This window comes from Plectropomus leopardus, chromosome 24, assembly GCF_026936395.1.
Source record: "Plectropomus leopardus strain MGB_pleo_1.0 chromosome 24, ASM2693639v1, whole genome shotgun sequence".
Taxonomy (NCBI): Eukaryota; Metazoa; Chordata; class Actinopteri; order Perciformes; family Serranidae; genus Plectropomus; species Plectropomus leopardus.
In genome coordinates, this window is record NC_142199.1 from 940001 (window position 1) to 962500 (window position 22500).

Below are 22500 nucleotides of genomic sequence, written 5' to 3' on the forward strand. Positions count from 1 at the left end.
CGAGGTAAGAACAAACAGAAGAAGAAGTCTGGAGCTGGCGGAGCGGCAGATCCTCAGCTCCGCCTCACACTCGTCCTCATACTTTGGTTTTTGGGATTAACACACAGATTTGATTTGTCGTTTGTTTGCGTTGTTAGAATATTTATATAAATATTACATTTTTTTCAGGTTATTCTCTTGTACTCTTTAAAAAATGTTTTACTTTTGTACTTTTTAAAACTTTTTTCCAGGTAATCTTTCTTGTATTCTTTTTCAAAAACCAAAGTCCAGCAAAAGAAACTGAAATTTTAAATAGATAAAAAAGTCAATGGACTTTGATAATCAGACAGATTTTTCCTTTTATTCACACTCTAATCCTCATATTCGATTTCACTGATTCATACGCAGATTTGATAGTAAACTAAAGGCAGGTTTTTTTTTTTATTATTTCAGGTGATTTTCTTGCACTTTTTTACTAATATTCTTCCTGGTCATTTTCTTTTTTTCTTTTTAGGTCATTTTTCTCGTATTTTAATATTTTGTTCTCAAAAAAATCGACAGAAAATCCAGCGAAAGAAGCAGAAATTTTAAATGGTGTAAAAAGTCAGAGCGATACGCAGACAGACTGTCCTCGTGTTTTGAGTTCAGTGATTAATTTGCAGATTTGACAGGAAAAGAAAGGCAGCAGGTTGAAAACGTTAATAAGACAGCGGGCAGCTTCGGTGTTGTGACGACGGGAATCGTGACTGAACGCTGCTGTGCTGAGAACGTGACGCCGCTAATCTCTCCGGCAGGTGTCGGACTCTGTTAGGTCATCGACTCGGCCGCGTCCTTCCTCAGACGTACGCGGCGATCATCAGCAGCCGGCGACCAAACTGATAAACCATCAGCTCAATTTTAATTCACAGTTTAAGAGAATTTCTCCGAAAATCTGAGCAAAATATGACTAAATAATCATCTTTGAAGTTCAATTTAGTGTCTGACCAAATGTTTCTGAAATATGACGCCGAAAACATGATGATGTCACTGTTGACCTTTGACCCTTTGGCTTTCAAACGTCATCACTTTATCCCGTTAGACATTTGTGTGAAATTTTATCATAACTGGCGTATGAATTCTTGAGTTATGGCCAAAAACATGTTTTGACCTCAGACCACCAAATAATAATCGGTTCATTGCCGATGCCTTCATGCCGGAATAAATCCGGGAAATTATGGTTCAGGTTGAAAAATACCAAAACTGTTAAAACTATATTACTAATTTTAAAGAAAAGATTTGGGCGATATTCTTTTTCTTTTGAAATCTTTGGCATTTTTTTCCCCTTCAAACATTTTTGGTGGTTTTTGATTAAATTTTTTGGGTGATTTTCTTTTTCTTGAAAGGAATTGTGATTTTAAAGAAAACATTTTGGCTTTTTTTTTCTCTTTTCTCTTTTGGATTTCTATTTATTCTATTTTTTGGCAATTTTACATGAAAAGATTTTGGAATTCTTTTTTAATTAAGATCCCATTTTTCGAGAAAGAAAAGTGTTATTTATTTATTTATTATTGGCAATTTTTGTTTGTCAAAAAAAAAGGAAAAAGAAAAAAGGTTTTTTTCAGGTTTAAAACCACCAAAACTACTCTGTGTACAGTACTCGAGTAAATGTATTTCTAATCTTAGTTACATTCCAGCACTGTATTTTTACATACAGTGTATAACGTTGCCGTAGCTGTCAGAGAAATCAGCGCAGTAGAAACGTGGATTAAAAGTATCAGCAGCACTGATGTGTGGCTCCAAACTGAAGTAGACTGGAGTACTTTTGTAAATGTATTTAGTACCTTTGCACCACTGGATTTGAGGACGTTTGATTTGACTTCATGTTTAAGATTTTGGGGGTTTTATAGGGGCCATAAACGGAGCTTTAGTGTCACATTTGGGTGTTTTTCGGAGTGAAAACCTGCTCTGGAGCAGCTCGGCTGATTACATTCATGCTAATAAAGAGCGACACTCTTGTAAACCCCCCGGCCCACGGCAGAATAAAGCAGAGGAGGCAGCGCTGTGAGGCAGCCGGCGTCCTCCGTGTTGTATTTTTTTCCTGGATGTTAATTGATTTGATGGTTCCCTGTGGTCGCCTCGCCTCGCCCGCCCGCTCCTCGACGTCGCCGCCGCAGACCTGCTCCCTAATGAGGCTCTGAGTGTGTTTTGTAAAGACTCGATTACACTCCACATTCACCTTTTTCCCATTAACGCTCCATTTGCACTCGGCGTTCACACTTAACGAGACTCTCCGTGTCACCTTTTTGTCTCCCGCCATGAACTCGACCAGACGTTCAGACACACGGAGCGCGACACGCTAACTGCACGCTGCGCGATCAAACTGATACTTAAAATACTCTCATTATCCAAAGTTTGTACAAATACTATAACCGCCTTGAGCATGTACTGGACTGTCAAGTAAAGTCAATTAAACACTAGATTGTTCAGTAATTTAAAAAGATCACTTTTTAAACATTTTTAACGATTTTATAGGAAAAGTTTTTTGGTTACTTATTTTACTTTATTTTGGTGAATTTCTTTTCTTTACAAAAAATGCTTTTACTTTTATAAATCATTTTTAGCAATTTTATAGGAACAAATTTTGGCAAACTGGACTTGTTTTGTTTTGTTGTTTTTCAAATTTTCATGATTTTTTGGGAGAATTTATTTTTCTTAATATTCTATTTTTTTAATCATTTTTTGAAGTTTTATAAGAAAACATTTTGGCAATTTGGTCTTTCTTTTAAAAAATGGTGATTTTTAAAGTTAACATTTCAGTGAATTTCTTTCTTTTTTAAAACTGTATAAATATAATCGGTGATTTAATAGAAAAAAATGTGTCCAAATATATTCTTTCAAAATTTTGGGTCATTTTTAAAGAAAAAAAAAAGACTTTTCTTTTCTTTTCCTTCAAAAAAATGGTGATATTCTGTTCTTCAATGTTTTATTTTTAATTTTTTTGATCAATTTTTTTAAAGAAATAAATTTGGCAGGTTTTTTCAGATTTTGGCAATTTTCTTTAAAAATGTTTCAGGATTTTTTTCCTTTAACAACATTTATCTTTTTTTAATAATAAAATGTTTTTTTTTCCTTTAAAAATGACACATTTATTAGTCAGAACTGCAAAAACAGAAATTACTGTTGAATTTTCAAACGTGTGATGGTCCTTAAACACACAGTGTGCTATTACACAGGTTTGTGAAACAATTCCAGGACTTTTCCAAAACTTTTATGGCAAATATTTAGTTTTGCAAAACATTTCCAGGCCTGGAAATTCCTCTTTGCAAATGTCCTGACTTTTTGGAGGTTTTTGGAAGAAGCCGCTGGGAGCTGCAGCACCAATTACCGTCCCGCTCTGCAGCGAGTGCACGAGGAGGACGACGACCCCGAACACACACACACACACACACACACACACACACACACACACACACACACACACACACACACACACACACACACACACACACACTCTCTCCTCTAATCACAGCTGCGATTTGTTCATTAGCAGATTACAAACGAGGCCGCGGCGACGACACAAGAGGCCGCGATTACTGCTCGCTAATTGCCTGATTTTGCTTGTCGGGAGAAAGCGCCACCTCACCCCCCCCCGACTGCCCTCCTCCTCCTCCTCCTCCTCCTCCTCCTCCTCCTCCTCAACACGAGTGGAGCCCGTTTCCGTCAAATTAAGAGCCATTTCAGGTGCTGCGCGCGCCGCCGCAGCGGGGACGCTGACGGAGGTGTTCTTCTTCATCTTCTTCATCCTCTGCTCTCCTTCTTCTTCTGTGGCTCCTTTAAAGGCGCGGCGCCATCAAAGCGCGTCTTTGAGAGGCTCGGAGCGGGAGATGAAGCGGAGGAACAGAGGCAGAGGAGGAGGAGTCCCTCTCCGGCTCCTAATGGTCTGCTCGGAGGACCCGGGAGAGCCCCGCGCTCTAATTGAAGTTAAGTGTGTGATTTTTTTGTTAATCAAGGCCGCGGCGTCACGCGGGAAGTCTCACCTGTTTGATGGGGATGGCGCGCCCGCTGCCGATGCTGTCGGCGCGAGCCTCCAGGCCTTTCTTGTCCTTGTCCGGCTCGCTCGCCTTCCTCGACTGTGGATCAAAAACCCAAAAAACAGACGTTATTATGTGCGCTCGGAGCCCTCTTCAACATGTGGCTCTGACTCATCCGCTCAGGAAACGTGTCACCTGTTTGTGATTCTTGCGACTGGTTTCTTTATTTTGGTGCCGTGCACACAACGTGACCGCAGCAATGAAATAACTCATCACATTTCGTGTCATTGCGGGGATTAAAAATGATTTCACAGCTCAGGCTTCAACAATAACAATATAAAAATACAGATAAAAATATTCTGCCTTCTTTCCCGAGCTTGAACGAGAAAATTTGGAACAAAAAAATGTTCCAAGTTTTTAATAATCATCCAGCCAAAAGACGTTGGCATGAATTGACGACATTTTAGAAAAAAGTACATTTCTCAAGTCATCATATGTCGCTTTTGTAAGTTTTAAACATTTTTATTCCTCAGGAAGTGCTACCTGAATCTGGTTTATTGTTGTCTGACCCTCAAAATAGTGACAATAAAGTTAGTCTACTTGAAACTGAAAAACAAGCCGTCATCCACCAAACGCATCAAACTTTAGCCCAAAAATGTCTGCGTCTAAAAGATCTTTACGTTGTCACGAGATATATTTATACTAAAGTTAGCGTTAAAGTGTTTGTGCTTTACTTGAGTTTTTGTTTCTTTTTTCTTGGAAGAGAGAATTTTTCAACCCAATTGTCAGAATAAACGTTAGCTGACGCTAAGCACTCAAAGCTAGCATTAGCCAACGTTAGTTAGCATCTTACCTGGAACAAACGCAGGTGTTTTTATTCATCATTTCATAATAATATCAATAATATTAATAATAATACTAATATTAAGGCGTCTTTCATTGCTAACCTTATCTAACTTAGCACACGATGCTATCACTAGCTAACGTTAGTTAGCATCTTACCTGGAACAAAAAATGATCTTTCGAGTTTTATCAAAACAAAAAACTGTCAAATTCCAGGATGAAATATTTTAACGTTTCACAGACGGAACAATCAGTTTGTGTTGTTTTGTACAACTTTTGGGAAACTTGTACATTTCTTCAAAATGTGTTTGTCAAAACTTCAGTGTTTTTATGAAAAAAAGGACTCACGGTGAAGAGGTTGGAGCGGCGTTTGGACTGCTTCCGGACGGGCGTGGGCGTGTTGGTGGTCTGCGGCACGTCGATGCGGAGCTCCTTCTGGCTGGTGCTGGGCGTGGACGGCACCGACGACGAGTAGTCGCTCAGACTGCCGCCGCCGTTACTCGTCTGTGAGGACAGAGGAGGGACATTTTAGTTCCTGCTGCGGGTTTATGAATAAAAAATCGAATATAAATAGTTTTTTTATTTTAGTATTTGTGAATAATTTTGGTTAAATGTCTTTATTAGGTTGCGTGTGAATGCATAACGTGTTGGACGTCTCATCAGTGTAAAAAGGCGTCCCCGAGGTGGCGGACACTCGGCAGTAATCAGTGAGCTGAGGATGCACAGAGGGCCGCTCTGTGGAGGCGGCGGGAAGATAAACAGGACTCTCGGGGGCGGCGGCGCTGCTCAGACTCGCTGAGCGATGGCTTTTTAATGAGGAATCGATGCAGGATTGAAGGATGAAGATCGAAGAGCTGAGCAGCTCGCTGTTACACTCTCACACGCGGGGTTAATGTGCAGAACGACACCTCGCAGGATTCACACGTTCGTATCGAATGTGTGTTTGAATGTTTTTGTGTCATCATCACGTTTAGATTAAGAGTCAATTTCAAAATAAATGTTAAATCAACATACTTTTCAAGCTTTTTTTTCAGATCTTTCAAAACAAATTCTCGTCTTCATCAGCAAAAGGAGTTTAAATCAGTTGTTGAAGGCCATGGGAGAAGGCTGAAAGCTCCAGAATTAGCCAGTCCTCTTAAGTTCCCAAACATCTCACAATAATTTTACTTCCCCAAATACCCAATGTTCAAATTTAGTTCCCAAACACCCACATGAGTGCAATTCTTGAACACCTTTCTTTCATTTAATTCCCAAACGCCACACAATTATTCTACTTCCTAAACACCCTCCATCTCATTTAGTTCCCTTTAGCCCCATCATTATAAATGCACATGCCACTGTTATTTTATGTCTGACTGACCCATGCTCATGTTGGTTCCCAAACGCCACAAAATTATTTTACTTCCTAAACACCCTGCTGTCATTTAAATTCCTGAACGCCCTCCCTCTCAGTTTAGTTCCCTTATGCCCCAAGATTATTAATCTTCTTGAATGTCCATGGACAAATTTAGTTCCCAAACATCCTGTAATTTGTTTACTTCTTCAATGTCCCACTCCAAAACACTGTGTTCAAATTTAGTTCCCAAATGCCCGTCTTATTGAAGTACCTGAACTCCGACTATTATTTTATGTCTTGAACGCCCCATGCTCATTTTAGTTCCCAGTCACCAGAATGATATTTGACGTCTTTACCACCCATTTTATTTCAGCGCTGTAGATTTACTATTTATCTAACTTCTCCAGAGCCCCGTGCTCAAATTTAGTTCTCAAACGCCTCACGCTCATTTTAGTTCCCGAACGACCCGTAATTATTTAAGCACTTGAACTACCCACGCTCATTTTAGTTCCCACTGTTTTTAAGCCTGTGTTGGCGTCTCTGACCTGGCTGATGTGGACGGCGGACACTTGTGTGGCGCAGACAGACGAGTGACTCGGTGAGTTGGGCAGCGACTTGCACGGCCCGATGGACAGCTGCTGCTTCTTCCTGGTGGCCACGATCTTCTGGGCGACTGGAAAACACAAACACAACGTCACGTGAGAAAGTTGTCAAAATGATCAGATAATCCAAAGTGGATACCAGCGATCAATGACGGAGCTGCACAGATTTAAAAATAAAGGACCATATACCCATCTGTGTGAAAACATCATACAAATCCCGCCTAACTCAAAGAATGTTAACGTCTTTCTTTATTGATTGTTAGTTATTTATTCGGTTTAGTGATTTTCTAAAAGCGTATAAAAACCTGTAAAATCTTCCCCCAAAAAGCAGGAAAAATGACTGATTTTTTGAATCAGTCATTTTGAATTTAAGACAAATTACATAACTTTTTAAACATTTTTTTGGCTGATTTATTATTTTTATTATTATTTATATTTTATTATTTTTTATTATTTTTCTGCGAGACGCTACACTGTAAACATGTCATTTTCACCAATGACCGGAAGTTGTGTAAAAATGCAGCTCAAGAAATGTAACCCAAATCTGCCAGTTGGGGGCACTAAAGGTCAACTTTGAAAAATCGTATCTCCGATTTCTGATTTACTCTTTCAAAAGAGTCAAGAATCACAGGACTTTTGATTTTTTTTAAATTTATCTCCTCCTAAACCATAGGTCTGGTCTATACCAATTTTTTTGTGGATTATCACCAGACCAAGTTTATCAAAAGTTATCAAAAACTTGTGGATATCTCATTGCATGTTGAAAATATTGAAATTTACCAATGAAATGATAAACTTTAAAAGGGGCGTGGCTAAACACATAAATAGACCTTAATCCTTAACCATTAAGCCAATTGTGGTGAAATTCGCAGGATATGTTCAAAGAAGTACTAAAAACATACCATTAAAGTTTCATTAAAATTCACCACTAGGGGAGCTACAAATGCATAAAAAACATAAAATAAAATCAAATAAAAAGGGGCATGACAGAACACAAATCAGACTATAAATTGTAGGATACCTTTTTATAACAATTTTGAATTAAGTGTGTAAAATTATTTTGAAATCGACCAATAGGGGGCGCCACCAGTTCCACAAATGTGCATTGTCCCGGTGCGAAATGTGACTACGAGTCAATGAGAGTTTGTCGGAACGTCATCAAATTTTGTGGATATTTTAAATTAAGCAGTTAAAGCATGGCCCCAAAATATTTTTGCAATTGACCAATACAAGGTGATGGTGTTGCCAAAAAGGGGTGTGGCCAAACAGAGATTTGGAGGTAAAATAATGAGCATCTGTCTGAAGTCATAAAACCTGTTAGTTACATTTCATACTTCAGTTCGTTTTTTATCTATTGATGTAAGAACATTTTTGCTTTTTAACAATGTTTTGTACTTTGTTGTTCTTTGTTTTTCATTAAGTTGATTTCAAGCCTTTTGCAGCACGTTGTTTCTAATCATTAGGCTGAAAACGTAGACTTTTTGGTGTCTTGTGTAAATATAAATGTTGTACTCAAATTAGATCAAACTTGTTGTTAGTTGAAATAATCAATGTGCAAACATGTCCAGGTTGTTTCGTTTGTCTCTTTTTGTTCTTTTAATCTTTAAAACAACATCTCCGAGTTTCTTCTCCTCTCTCTCTCGTTGTCGCTGCCCTTGGCTCGGCCCCGAGTCACCTGGAGGTAAATGTTTACGACCGGCTCCTCATTAACGAAGCCGGGGGGCTTTAACGAGCCCCAATTAAAACAATGGCTTCATCTGTGAGCGCATGAAACAAAGGGCCTGTGTTTATTGGAACAGAGATAATGGAGTCTCTAAAAGTCTCTCCGGTCTCCACTTCAGCTCCTCAAACACTCGGCTGTTATCGCTCCACGCTTTGGTTTCGACTTATTTTAACGTTAATGTGGCTGAAAGTCCAGCCGGGGACGGACCAATAGGAGGCTCACATACATGTGAGCGTGCACCTGCGCCGCACCTGGCAGGCTGTATATTACTTTAAGTGTTAAGAACAGTTATGATAAGGCCGCGCTAAATGTTTAAACTGCTCGGTTAATGCAATTTAACTTTATCCATCAATCTCGGTTCTGCTCCGAGAAGCTGCCATTTTCTTCTAATGGAAACGTCTCCCCTTTGATCAGATTTATGACGGGGCTGCACCACCCGGGCGGGACATAAAGACGAGGGTGGAGGTGGAGGGGGGTGAAGCTGACTCTGCAGAGTTTCACTGTAGAGGCTGAAGCTCCGCGGATACGAGCCGCGGATACGAGCGGACGGATGTGTTCGTGCGTTCTGTTAATAAGCCGCATTTAAGTCTCACTGCCATTAAAATGAGTAAAAATGTTTAAAAAGTTACCATTTCATGTAACTGCAAAACAAACCCTTAATGTCGAGCTTTTCAAATCAAAATCTGTCTAAATATTTTTTTAGAGTCTCTTTGTTTCAAAACTGCAAGACTTTTTTGGAGAGGAAACATTTTTGGAAAAACAACATTTTTTTAATATTCTTCATACTTGCTCATCAACACAGTTTAAATTTCCAAAAATCTGGTGTCCAGACACTGCCGACACTGATGTTTTGATGTTCAATACTTTTGTTTTAAATTGTAAGACTTAGTTTCTGTTTCGTATGAAATAATAATTTTTTATAAAACTGACAATTCTTCAAATATAGCGTACTCAACCCATCAATAATTTGTACAAATGTCACAAATTTGGTGAAATTTTTTATGACCTGGTTCAGATGCTTAACTTTTTTTCTTTTTTTTAACTGAAAGACTTTGATTTTAGTTTCATGCAAAATCATTTTTGAATAAAATGATAAATAATTAAAATCTCAGGGAATGAATATGTTCAACTGTCACCAACATTTCCATTTTTTAACACTTCTAAAACTGACTTTTCTTATTTTTACATCACAGATTCTTCAAATACAGTGTTACACTGTTCAGGTGTCTTTTTTAATATGTTAATAACTTTGATTTTAAAGTAAAAGACGGCTTTGTTTTGATTCTTTGAACGCAGCACGCCGAGCTCATCGATGCGTTTGGTCAGACGTGACCAGACTCGGCGTGCAGGCGGTATTTAGAGCCCGTTTCTGAGGTCAGGTCAAAGGTCACCTGCTGTTTGACTCCATATCAAACCCGTTTGTCAGTTTTAACCCCGCGGACGGCGGCCGCGCTGCGTGTGCTCGTGAACCTGAGAAACGCTCAGTCGTGTTTTTTGTTCTGCGTGAATGTTTCCATCGTCTCTGTGTGATCGTGGGAGCGCGTGGTCATCTCAGCTCGTTAGCGTGTGCTAACGAAGCGCCCTGCATCTGCACTCTGACATGCTTAGAGAGGAGAGAGAGTGTGTGTGTGTGTGTGTGTGTGTGTGTGTGTGTGTGTGTTGAGGGGCTCATGTCGGTGTAATTAAGCTAATTAAATTAGCGCTCTGATGGACGAGGGAGCGCGGCGCTGTCACCCTCCTCCTCCTCCCTCCATCCCTCACACAGAGGTCACTCCCCCCCGACCGGACGACGCTTCACTCCCCATCACATGTGAGAGAGACACACACACACACACACACACACACACACACACACACACACACACACACACACACACACACACACACACACACACACACACACGGCGCCTCCAACAAAGAGAACCACAGAAAAAGGTGTATTGTATGATCCGTTTTAATGTTGTGAAACCGTGTCGGGTTCACGTGTGATTTAGTGTTAAATTAAATGAAAATCTCGGCAGTTTGAATCTAAGTGAACATTTTGAGCGATTAATTGAGAATATTTTGGAAGTAATTACAGGTTTTTTGGAGGATATTTCTCAACCTTTGCAATGATGACTGTTCTGATCTTTTCGAGGAAGTTTTTGAGCGAAAATGTAAAAAAACGAGCTGGTTTCAGATTATTAAATATTGTCAGATTGTTTTTTTAAATGTACGGATGATTTTAAACCAGGTTTTTGAGAAAAAAAAAAGCTTCTCTGAACATTTATAACTGGGTAAATCTACTGCAGTAAATACAGTAAAGAGAAGTGTTTAACCCTTTGAAACCTGGAGCGCCATCACTGATCAACGAGCATCTTGGCATAAAGTCTTCCGCAAATTGTAAGAAATTAGTTTGTTTATATTTGAATTTATTATTATTATTTATTTATGATTATATGTTTAAAAATAAGTCAAGTCAGACTGAAGGGAAATATATTTATAATATAATACTACTATAAATATAATACTGATGATTGTTTTTTGTTTTTTTTAGACAGATTTGAGTAATTTTAAAACTAAAATGCCAAAAAAATTATCTGGTTCCAGTTTGTTAAATGTAAATATTTTGGGGATTTTTTTTTAAAGTGATATTTAAACATCACCTTGAGCTTTAAGCCATTTTAATTGAGACCTCTATACAATAAATTATGCATATTCATATATATTTTCCTGTTTGAATCTTTAAACTATTTAACTTTGTGTCCATTTTCTCTCATGATTTATGATATTAAATATATAATATAATTCTACATGTAAGTTCACATGAAGTTCAGTTTGTTATTGGAGTCTGATCGAATCACATTTTTATGAATATGATCAATAGATTTCTGATTCTTGTTGTTTCAGACAGATTTGAAAAATCTGTCGATGGCGAATGAAATCACAATTTATGAAGAAGCGTGTGTATTGATCACGCACACGTCGGCGACCTTATCGGGCCATCGATCGGGCCGGCCGGCGGGGGGCGGGGCTTCAATAACGTCTGCTCATATTCAGCTTCATAATCAGCTGCATCGCCACGGCAACAAGACGCAGAGGCTGCCAGTGAGGAAACGCTGATTCGCACTAATTTGACATGATGACAGTGTGTGTGTGTGTGTGTGTGTGTGTGTTGTAATAAAGGCTGTGATGAGTTACAGCAGCTGCGCGCACACTCACACACACACACACACACACACACACACACACACACACACACACACACACACACACACACACACACACCGAGGTGGAAGTTGCATGAGTGACCACAACATTTAGTGTTAAAATTAATTGGCTGAAACGTCGTCATGACAATTTTTGTGTTTGGTGGAGAGAGACGAGGAGGAGGAGGAGGAGGAGGAGGAGGAGGAGGAAGAGGAGGAGGAGGATGAGGAGGAGTATCAGAAGTAGTAGGTAATAGTAATAGTATTAATAATCATCAGTATGTGTGTGTAATCGTTTGTTAGTTGTCATGTGTTTAACACAGTGTGTATCAACAGTGTGTGTGTGTGTGTGTGTGTGAATGCTTATATTAACTATTAGTGTTTGTGTGTATGTGTTTAGCTTTGTTTTAGTGTGTGTGTTGATGTGTATTTCTGTGTGTTCCTGTAACAGACAATGCATTCGGGTAAACCACACACACACACACACACACACACACACTCTCTCTCTCTTTCTTTAATTAGTTCTTAGCGTGACCTTAATTTGCGGCGAGGACTTCAGTAATGACGGCGCTCGGCTCTCGGCCTTCAGCCACTTAAAACACTCGCCTGCCTCTAATTGGTCAGAAGCATCGCATCATCTCACACACACACACACACACACACACACACACGAGTTATAGTCAAACACATCAAGGTACACCAAATGATACACAATATACACAAAAACACACACTCCTCACACACACCTCGATACACTAAATCATACACACACTGATATTGTAGATACACACTGAGTTACACACAACAGACAGACACTATAAAACTATTGATGCAGCACACACACACACACACACACACACACACACACACACACACACACACACACAGACAGATAAACACCATCAAAATCTTCAGAACAAACAAAAAACTTGAATCTTTTCGAACACAAACATATCGTCGATAATTAAAAATAAATCACTAAAATAATACAAACACACAAACAATAACACACACACACACACACACACACACACACACACACACACACACACACAGACACAGACAGATCGCTGCAGGCTGCTGTCGAGTTTCGGGCGTCGACAGAAAACATTAAACTCATCGTTCTGCTGGATGATTAAAAAACTGATTAATTTGGGATAATGATGAGAAAAACACAAGGAGACACTGTCACACACACACACACACACACACACACACACACACACACACACACACACACAGACACAGTCACACTGACACACACACACACACAGTGGAATAATTAAGAGGATAATAAGGCAGCGTTTAGTGTGGAGAGCTTCCTCCTGGGCCGAGAACACACACACACACACACACACACACACACACACACACACACACACACACACAGTGTTATGATCTGCTGCCAGTATCTGAGCTGCGTTCATTCATGTTTCCAGGATCTGCTGCTCTTCTTCTTCGTCTTCTTGTTTTTTGTGATCAGTTAAAGTTATATTAACAGTGATGATCTTTTCTTGTTCTTCACGTGCTGCTGCTGTATGCTGCTGTGCTGCTGTATGCTGCTGTGCTGCTGTATGCTGCTGTGCTGCTGTATGCTGCTGTGCTGCTGTATGCTGCTGTGCTGCTGTGCTGCTGTGCTGCTTTGCTGCTGTGCTGCTGTGTTGCTGCTGTATGCTGCTGTGTGCTGCTGTGCTGCTTTGCTGCTCTATGCTGCTGCGTGCTGCTGTGCTGCTGTATGCTGATGTGCTGCTGCTGTGTGCTGCTTTGCTGCTGTATGCTGCTGTGGTGCTGCTTTGTGATACTTTGCTGCTGTATGCTGCTGTGCTGCTGTGTGCTGCTTTGCTGCTCTATGCTGCTGTGTGCTGCTGTATGCTGCTGTGTGCTGCTTTGCTGCTGTATGCTGCTGTATGCTGCTGTGCTGCTGTGTGCTGCTGCTGTGCTGCTGTGTGCTGCTGTGTGCTGCTGTGCTGCTGTGTGCTGCTGTGTTCTGCTGTGCTGCTGCTGTGTGCTGCTGTGTGCTGCTGTGCTGCTGCTGTGTGTTGCTGTGCTGCTGCTGTGTGTTGCTGTGCTGCTGCTGTGTGCTGCTGTGTGCTGCTTTGCTGCTGTATGCTGCTGTGTTCTGCTGTGCTGCTGCTGTGTGCTGCTGTGTGTTGCTGTGCTGCTGCTGTGTGTTGCTGTGCTGCTGCTGTGTGTTGCTGTGCTGCTGCTGTGTGTTGCTGTGCTGTGCTGTGTGCTGCTGTGTGCTGCTGTGCTGCTGCTGTGTGCTGCTGTGCTGCTGCTGTGCTGCCCCCCTCAGGACAAACTCAGTAACAACAGCTGCAGGGGTCCATCACGAGCTCGGCTCTCCGAGGTCACTTTGTGTATTTTAAAGAGCGTTTGGTGTCTTTCGGTCGTTTTCCGTCTCTTTTTTGTGGCTTTGCCCAGTTTTTAACGATAGTTTCACGGTTTTTGTTGTTTTGTGCCTCTTTGTGAAGTTTGCCTCCTTTTGTAGTTATTTCGTGTCCGTTTGTCGTTGTTCTGTGTCTGACATCATTTCGTTTGTTTTTTTTCTAAATAGTTTTGTGACTTTTTTGGGATCTCGTGTCTCTTTGAGGGAATCCTCACCGCTACACGTCACTTAATTCCCGAAATCTGACACACCGAAACTCTAAATTCAAGCTGAAATTTGGTGATTTTGGGTGTCTCCTTTTCTTATCTGCAGCAGACGGCCTGAGTGCGTCTCTCTTCTGACCGTGTTAATTTTTTGGGTTTTGACGAGTCTGACTTCTGTATGTTTCATAGTTTCATCATTAAAATCAAAGCTGAAAATGTTTCCTGTTCTGTTGAAGATAAAACTTTGACCTGCTGAACATCGAACTGAGGCGCAGACGGAGCCGGAGGGCGGCCGACTCGCTGCGGCTCCGTTAATTATCCGCCGAGTCCGCGTTGTCCGTTCCTCCTCTGATTACAGCCGTTAACCCCGCGCCTGCCGACCTGCCGCTTCATTAGCTGCTCTCCTCTCGTTAACGCGCTCCGAAGAGGATCGAAAACGAGCCGCCGGGTTCACGGAGACGCTGAAGAGCTGAACTTCTCGGCCTCAAGCTCGTTCGTTTGCTGCTCCTGGATCGGTGGCGTTGACCTTTGACCCCACGCTCTCTTATTAACCCTTTAACAGTCACACTAAGACATGCCCCTGCAGACACCGATAGATTATAGACCGCAGAATCACATCTGTGTATCGCATGTCAACAGAGTAAAAATACCACAGTAATCCCCACATAAAAGTAACTTCACAGAGTACACGTGGTAACGAACGCGGGACGAAGACGGTCGTTCTTCAGACGGGGGCTGAATCTGTTCGGTAGTTTTGTGTCTCTTTCTGCAGTTTTGTGTCTTTGTAGGAATTGTGGGGTTATTAAAGATAGTTTTTGGTATTTTAGGAACATTTTCTTTCTCTTTTTTGTTGTTTTTGTCTCTTTGAGGTAAATTTGTCTTTTTTTAAAGATCAATCTGTCTTTTTAGGTCATTTTCAGTCTCTTTAGTTGTCTTGTCACTTTTTGTAGTTGTTTTTTGTCTCTGAGGATAATTTGTGCGGGATTTTAAAGATATTTTTTGTCTTTTTCGGTCATTTTGTCTCTTTTTTGTCTGTTTTTATGTTTTTTTGTGAGAGAAATGAGACAAAGCCCTCGTCCTTTCGTCCAGAGCGTCCTCGCCACGCCGCGCTGTCTGTTAATTTCATTGATCCCTTGATGACATCATCATTTCGTTCCGTCTGTACTTTGATCCCAGAGGTCCTTGAAATCACCGAAGGTCCTTGAATTCAGGGGAAAATCAAGGCCTTGAAAGTTTTTGAAAATTGACCTGGGTCATTGAAAGTGTCTCCTTTAACGCGCTCCATTCAAACATTGAAATATTCGACCTGCATTCGGACACCATTGCTTGTACTTCATCGAAACATTCACATTTTTTCAAAACATTTGCTGAGCGGTGACGAACGGTCCTCGGACCTGCACGCACGCCGGGGGCGAAACGGCCGACTTCCTGTTGGGTTTCGGGTTTGGCTGCGAGGCTTTTTTTGGTTTCGGGGTGTTACGATGCCTCCATGTTTCACAGCGTGGGGTGAAACGTGCTGCGGACGCTGCTGAAACACTTCCACCAGCTCGAGACCCCCGAAATACCAAATTTAGCGAAGCTGATAATTGTGCAGTGTCGTGAGTTTTAATACGGTAAAGCCGTGCTGATGAACGAGCTGCAGGCCGCAGTCCCTCTGAACAATGACAATCAAGTCTCACAAACTTTTCTACCAACGGTGAATTTGAAGGTCAAACTTTCGAACCCGCCTCGGTCTGTCCGCAGTGGGTCAGTCAGGACCGTGAGGACTCTGGACCGTCTCCTCCTCCTCCTCCTCCTCCTCCTGCTGTAATGTCCGGCTCTTTTATGAACCCCCCCTCCTCCCTCCTCCCTCCGCTCTGATAAAACTTAACTGCTGCTCAGTCGGAGCTCAATAGCCGAGCGGCTCCATTTGGTTCTTAATTGATGTGTGATTAAGAGCGGCCGGCCGCGGGAATGTCACCTTCCCAGAGGACCGTCGCCGGACTCCCTGACCGCCGAGCGGCCGCACACTCACCGTCCTGGAAGACTCGCTCCACGTTGAGGCCGTAGGTGGCGCAGGTCTCGTAGTACGTGCAGCGTTTGAGGTCGTTGGAGAGTTTTCGGGCTCGGCTGTCGTCGATCACTCTCGGGTTGGCTGAGCTGATGGCGTCTTCGAGGAGAAACGAAAAAAAAACGAGTCTGTTCATTTTTTTTTCTCCATACAAACCAAATCACTTATTCTTTACTCATTTAACCCTTTAAAAATGCAGAAAACTGCAAAAACACGGGCAATGAGCCATTTTACAGGACAAGAAATTAGTAAAAAATCCCAAGAAAATCACTCAAAAATAAGCATCAAAAAAGACAGAAAAGTAAAACATTCATACATAAATATATATTTATATATTGATGTATTTGTACCACAACACTGTTTTCTCCTGATTTTAAACATGTAATTAAAACAGTTACAAAAATAGTTTTATGGACATTTTCTTGAAGATTTCCTCCATTTTCTGAAGGCAATGAGTGACTAAACAACACAAGAAATAAGTAAAATTACAAGAAAATGACCCCAAAATAAGCTAAAAAAAAAACAAGAAAAAGAAGAAAAAACTAACAAAAAAATGCCCCTCCAAAATGCTGAAGATTGTAAAAAAAAAAAAAAAAAAAGAAATATATATTATTATTATGTATTTATTTATTTATTCTTTTTAACAAATGTTGGATTTTTGGTGTTTAGAGTCAATTAAATTAGTTAATTTAAGACCAATTTAAATTTGTTATATGAAGTTATGTTTTGTTATGTGAGTTTTTATTTTATTTTATTTTTTGTTGATGAAGAATTGCCGCTTAAAGCATCAGCTTTTATAATAAAATGTCAGAAAAAAATCATAGAAACACAACTAAGACTGATTTGAGACATTTTGCAGACATGAAGGATTTATCTTTAGATAAACGGATTAAATGTCATTTGAGACATTTTTAGGATCCACGGTAACCCTGAAAAATACACGAGTTTATTCTTTGGATTGTAAAATCATATTGAATTAATAAGGTTGTTTAGAGGTCAGTGTTCTCGTTGGAAATATAAAAATTAGAAAAGGAAGAAATCTGGAAACTTTGGTGATATTTTCAATGCAAAACTAAAATTAGAATTTTTATTAAATGAAATGATGGACCAGGTGAATAACTGATGAATGTAGGAAACCGTCAGCAGATTGAAGGATAATAAAGATTTTCATGTGGAAAACGAAGCGTCTGCAGAAACTTTAGTGATGCGCTGGCGCCCTCTGCTGCTCACGTGTGTCACTGCACACTGCTCTGTGGCCCTTCAGGGGCCGTTTCACAACGCACTGCTGCAGAGAAAGAGAATAAAACTTTAAGCTTTGATTTTTCGTGATTTTTTAAAATCAGTTACGGTATTTTTCTTAATTATTTAAGATTTTATTTATTCCCCCAAATAATTTATTTTTGATGAATTATTTTCCAGCCACTGTATAATTTAGTGATTATTAATTAATTAATTTATTCTGTATTCATTTTTAAGTGATTTATCATTTTTATTATTTTTAATGAAGTTTAATATTTCTTTATTTCTGCAGATATTTTCAGAAATTCATTAATTAATTAAAATATTATTGATGCATTTTTGTCTCTGTACTTCATATATTTTAGGATTATTTACTGATTGAGTTCTTCATTATTTTGATCTGAGTTTAATTATTTGTTACATCCAGATTCAAAAATGAATGCACTATTGTCTGTATATTTCACATACTTTTGGATTATTTACTTTTTGTTTCTGAATTATGCTGATGTGATTTTAACTTTTTTTTTTTTAAAATCAGGCAACAAAGGAAAAACATATTTCTTCTTTGAAGATTTTTTAACATTATTTAGGATTTTTTGTTTAACATATATTCTACTTCACTCATTTTGGGTTTAATTAGTCAATAATTTCTTTATTATTATTTTGACTTATTTTTAATTATTATTTTCTTTTAAATCGGGTGAAATATATTTTTTTTCCTTACATTTTTTGAAAATTACTTGCTAGTTTTTAACTATATTTGATTCATAATTATCTTTGCACTTCACATATTTTGGGACTATTTACTTTATTTTGATTTCTTTATTATTTTAATGTGATTTCAGATTTTCAAGAACATTTTTTTTATTTTTTTAAAAATATTGTAGTTTTTTTTTTTACATCTTTAATACATTATTGTCTTTCTAATTCATCTATTTTTGGATTATTAATTCAATAATTTCTTTATTATTTTGATTTGATTTTTTTTAAATCAAACAATATTTATTTTTTCTTAAGATATCTTTTAAAGTTTATTTGCTTATTTTTAAATAGAAATCTTTTGGCATTATTGTCTCTGCACACATATTTCAGGACGGCTTATTGTTTAATTTTTTTAATTATTCTGATGTGATTTTGAATTATTTTTTTTCATCAGAAAATTTTCTTCTGTTTTAAAATTTATTTGAGATTTTTTAATAACATATATGACACATTACTGTCTCTCTACCTCACCTATTTAGGGATTATTTTCTCAGTAATATCTATTTTATTTTCATTTGATTTATTTTTTTTGATTCAGGTACAATTTTGTTTTCTTAAGATTTATTTAAACTATTTCTGATGCATTATTGTCTCTGAGCTCCACATACTTTTTTACTTATGGATTTCTTTATTATTCTGAGATATTTATCAACAGTTTGGATCCAACATCCATTTTTTAAAATATTTTTAACATGAATATTCAACTAAAATCTAAATGTTTTCTACTTAAAAAAATCATCAAAATCATTTTACAAACACAGCTCAGCTGAAACTAACTCTGCACATTTAAAGAGTCCAGAAAACCTGCAGACGTGACCAGTGAGACCAGCAGAGTCCAGCAGAGTCCACCAGGAGGCAGCAGAGACTCACACAGACACCCAGCGTGTCCGAGGAGGACATGGACACAATGTGTGTGTGTGTGTGTGTGTGTGTGTGTGTGTGTGTGTGTGTGTGTGTGTGTGTGTGTGTGTGTGTGTGTGTGTGTACCTTGCGTGCCGACCAGGACGAGCGGCAGGTCGGCGGCGTTCCTGTAGTTGGCGAGGCGGCTGAAGTAGTGATAGACGGTCTGGAAACTGATCTCGTCCTCCAGACTGAAGACAAAGATCACAGCGGCCACCCACAAGGCAAACTACACACACACACACACACACACACACACACACACACACACACACACACACACACACACACACACACAGATTTTAATATACATTTATTCAGACAGAGTGATGAAAAAAGGCCCAAAAATAAAAAAAACTACATTTTTGCTGCTATCCAGGATTTGTTTTCTTGTTTTTGCTTTTCTCTTTAGTGAGAGAAAAATTTACAAAATAATAATAATAATAATAATAATAATAATAATAATAATAATAATAATAACAATAACAATAAAAACAAAAATAATAATAATAATAATAATAATAATAATAATAAGATAATTAATAATAATAATAATAATAATTATTTGATATTTGAGGAAAAATTAAAAAATGCAATAAAATCATTTAATCAACTTTAGATCACGTTTCAGAGTAATTTATCAATTATTAAATTTCAGGGCACAAAAAATACGACTACTATATACGTAAAATATTTATATTTATACATAATTAATATAAATATAAATTAATATACTTAATAATTTCAGTTCCTGTGTGACCGGAGCTGAAATGTAACTAAGTACATTTACTAAAGTACAAATCTGAGGATACTTTTAAATAACTTGACTTTCAGAATCTCATGTAACTTTCCATCTCTACTTTTTACTCCATTACTTTCACACTTTTTACTCCATTACTTTCACACTTTTTACTCCATTACTTTCACACGTTTTACTTTATTACCTTTGTGAGATAAATTCATTACAAATTAACTTTTTTTCCACACAAATAAAAAACAAACAAGTGCAGCTGAAACAATTAGTTGATTAGTCAGAAAATTAATTGGCAACTGTTTTTGTCACCGTGGAAACCATTTTTCCTGCTAAACGTTTTTATTTCTTTCGTCACGGTTCCTGCTTCCTGTTTATACTTTATTTCTGAGGACCTGCTTTTCCTTTGAATTATTTTTGAAACTGATTTGAATTTTTCTGGGAGCAGATCAGCGTCAGTTCATTCATGCAGCATTCAGACTCATTTCACCAGATAATTATGTCTCTAAATAAACTCCAGGTTTCCTGGCTTATTGGTTTGATTCAAAAAATAAAAATAAAATAAAGTATTAAAGCAAATTAAAAGGCCATAAAATGATGTCCTTTATCATTATAATAATTTATTTAAAAATAATGTTAAAGAAAGAAAGTACATTTTTAAAATGTTGTTTTTTGGGGGTCATTTTCTTGTTGTTTTTTTTTTACTTTTGTTGGTTATTTTCAGCGAATTTTCTGGTCAGCTTTCACGAATCTCTTGATGATTTTTGGCCGTGTCTTATTGAGACGCCTTTTTTCTCTTTTTTTGAAAGAAAACAAAGCAGCAGCAGCAGCGACGGACACGAAGAGCAGCAAGAAAACGACTGAATTATTCATCCGCCTTCTGTCTCGACTCACATTAAAAACTCCATTTGGTCACTTTGATAAAAAGCTGACCCACTTTCATCCTCGCCGGCACGCAAAGACACCGAAAACCCCGAAAACCTCCCAAACCCCCAAAACCCCCAAAACCTCCCAAACCCCCAAAACCTCCCAAACCCCAAAACCCCCAAAACCTCCAAAACCTCCACTGTCTGTCCATCAGACAAGAAACGGATATGAACACATTTATATAACGTTATTATTTTATATAACATTATTATTTTATAGACCGTTATTATTTTATAGACCGTATACGGTGCTCTCATTTCATCCTTTTCTCTTCAACTTCAATCAACAAATAAAAAAACTATTATTGTCTGTGCACTTCACATATTTTGGGATTATCAACTTATTGATATATTTATTTTGATGTGAATTTTTTATAAATTTTTTATCAATAGTGTACAAAACGTATTATTTTCTATATTTTCAACAACAAAAAAAGGATATAAATGTGTGTGTGTGTGTGTATGAAAGACATTTGGTGATCATTAATTTATTGTTTATTTTCTTTAGATATTTTTTAAAGATTATTTGGGTTTTTTTTATAATTTTTGCTGTTTTTTTTATTTAGGTAAAATATTTGTCTTTATATAATTTTTTTTTCTTTAGATTTTTTTTATTTAAAAAGATTTTTTTTATATCTATTTTTTTAGGATTTTGGGATTATTTAATTTTAGATTTCAAATTTTTTTGTCATAAATGATTGATTTGACAAATCCCGTCTCTTTTGGATAAATATGGAAATAAAAAGTGGGAATAAAAGACAGAAGGAGATGAAATGTAAAGACCGTCTTTGGAAAAACAGAAGAAACTAATTTCAGAAACTAGAAAATAATTTATGCATAAAAAGTAGAAATGAAGTTTCCGGGCGTGCAGGTGCAGTACCGACCTGCGCCTCCGGGGGGCCTCCTTCGTCTCTGATGAGCAGCAGGTGACTCTGACCGTCCACCACGATCTCCTTCTTGAAGCGTCCTCCTGCAGGACACAGCAGCCGCCGTCAGAGGACAAAGGACAGAGGACAGAGGACAGACGGCAACACGATGAGCACGACTGTCTGAGCTACAGCTGATCAATCAATGACTGATCACTGATCACTGATCGATGAGGTGAATGGTGATGGGAGTGAAGATTTATGATGATTAAAATGATCTAAGAAGAACGTTAACCCTTTGAACGCCGAGCCGATCTGCATGATTTCCCTCAAAGCACCAATGATAAGAAATTACTCAAAATTAGTACGAAATTTCAAAAAAACAACTTATAAGCAAATAACCACGAAAACAACAAAAAAGAAAACATAAAAAACGAGAAAATAACCAGAGAAATTATTAAAAAACAAACCATGAAAATAATGTAAAATAATGATGTAAATAATGACAAAAATCTCCTGAAAATATGAGAAAAAAAACAAGAAAATGAACTGAATATTTGCAAAAAATAAAATTTTAAAACCTAAATATGGCGGTGGTTCTCTGGACGTTTTCCTGATTCATTTTTCATTAATTTCTGACATAATGTAAATTAAAAAAGGGCATCTTTTCCTTTTTCATTTGATTTTTTTGGAGAAACCAAACAAATTTTCTCAGGTTTCAAAGGGTTTAAAG

At 38.2% G+C, this 22500-nt stretch overlaps 1 protein-coding gene across 10 annotated transcripts in view; it reads right to left on the bottom strand.

Moving 5' to 3' along the window:
* Positions 1-22500, bottom strand: part of agap1 (ArfGAP with GTPase domain, ankyrin repeat and PH domain 1) — a 158502-nt gene that overhangs the window by 66974 nt on the left and 69028 nt on the right. For all 10 annotated transcript variants that reach the window (XM_088074725.1, XM_088074724.1, XM_088074718.1 and 7 more), the window contains 6 exons: positions 21786-21871; positions 19312-19453; positions 16288-16422; positions 6714-6841; positions 5181-5336; positions 3996-4088 (listed from right to left, as the gene is read on the bottom strand). In XM_088074725.1, coding sequence (XP_087930851.1) covers positions 3996-4088; positions 5181-5336; positions 6714-6841; positions 16288-16422; positions 19312-19453; positions 21786-21871 — 740 coding nt within the window. The remainder of the gene's footprint in view (positions 1-3995; positions 4089-5180; positions 5337-6713; positions 6842-16287; positions 16423-19311; positions 19454-21785; positions 21872-22500) is intronic.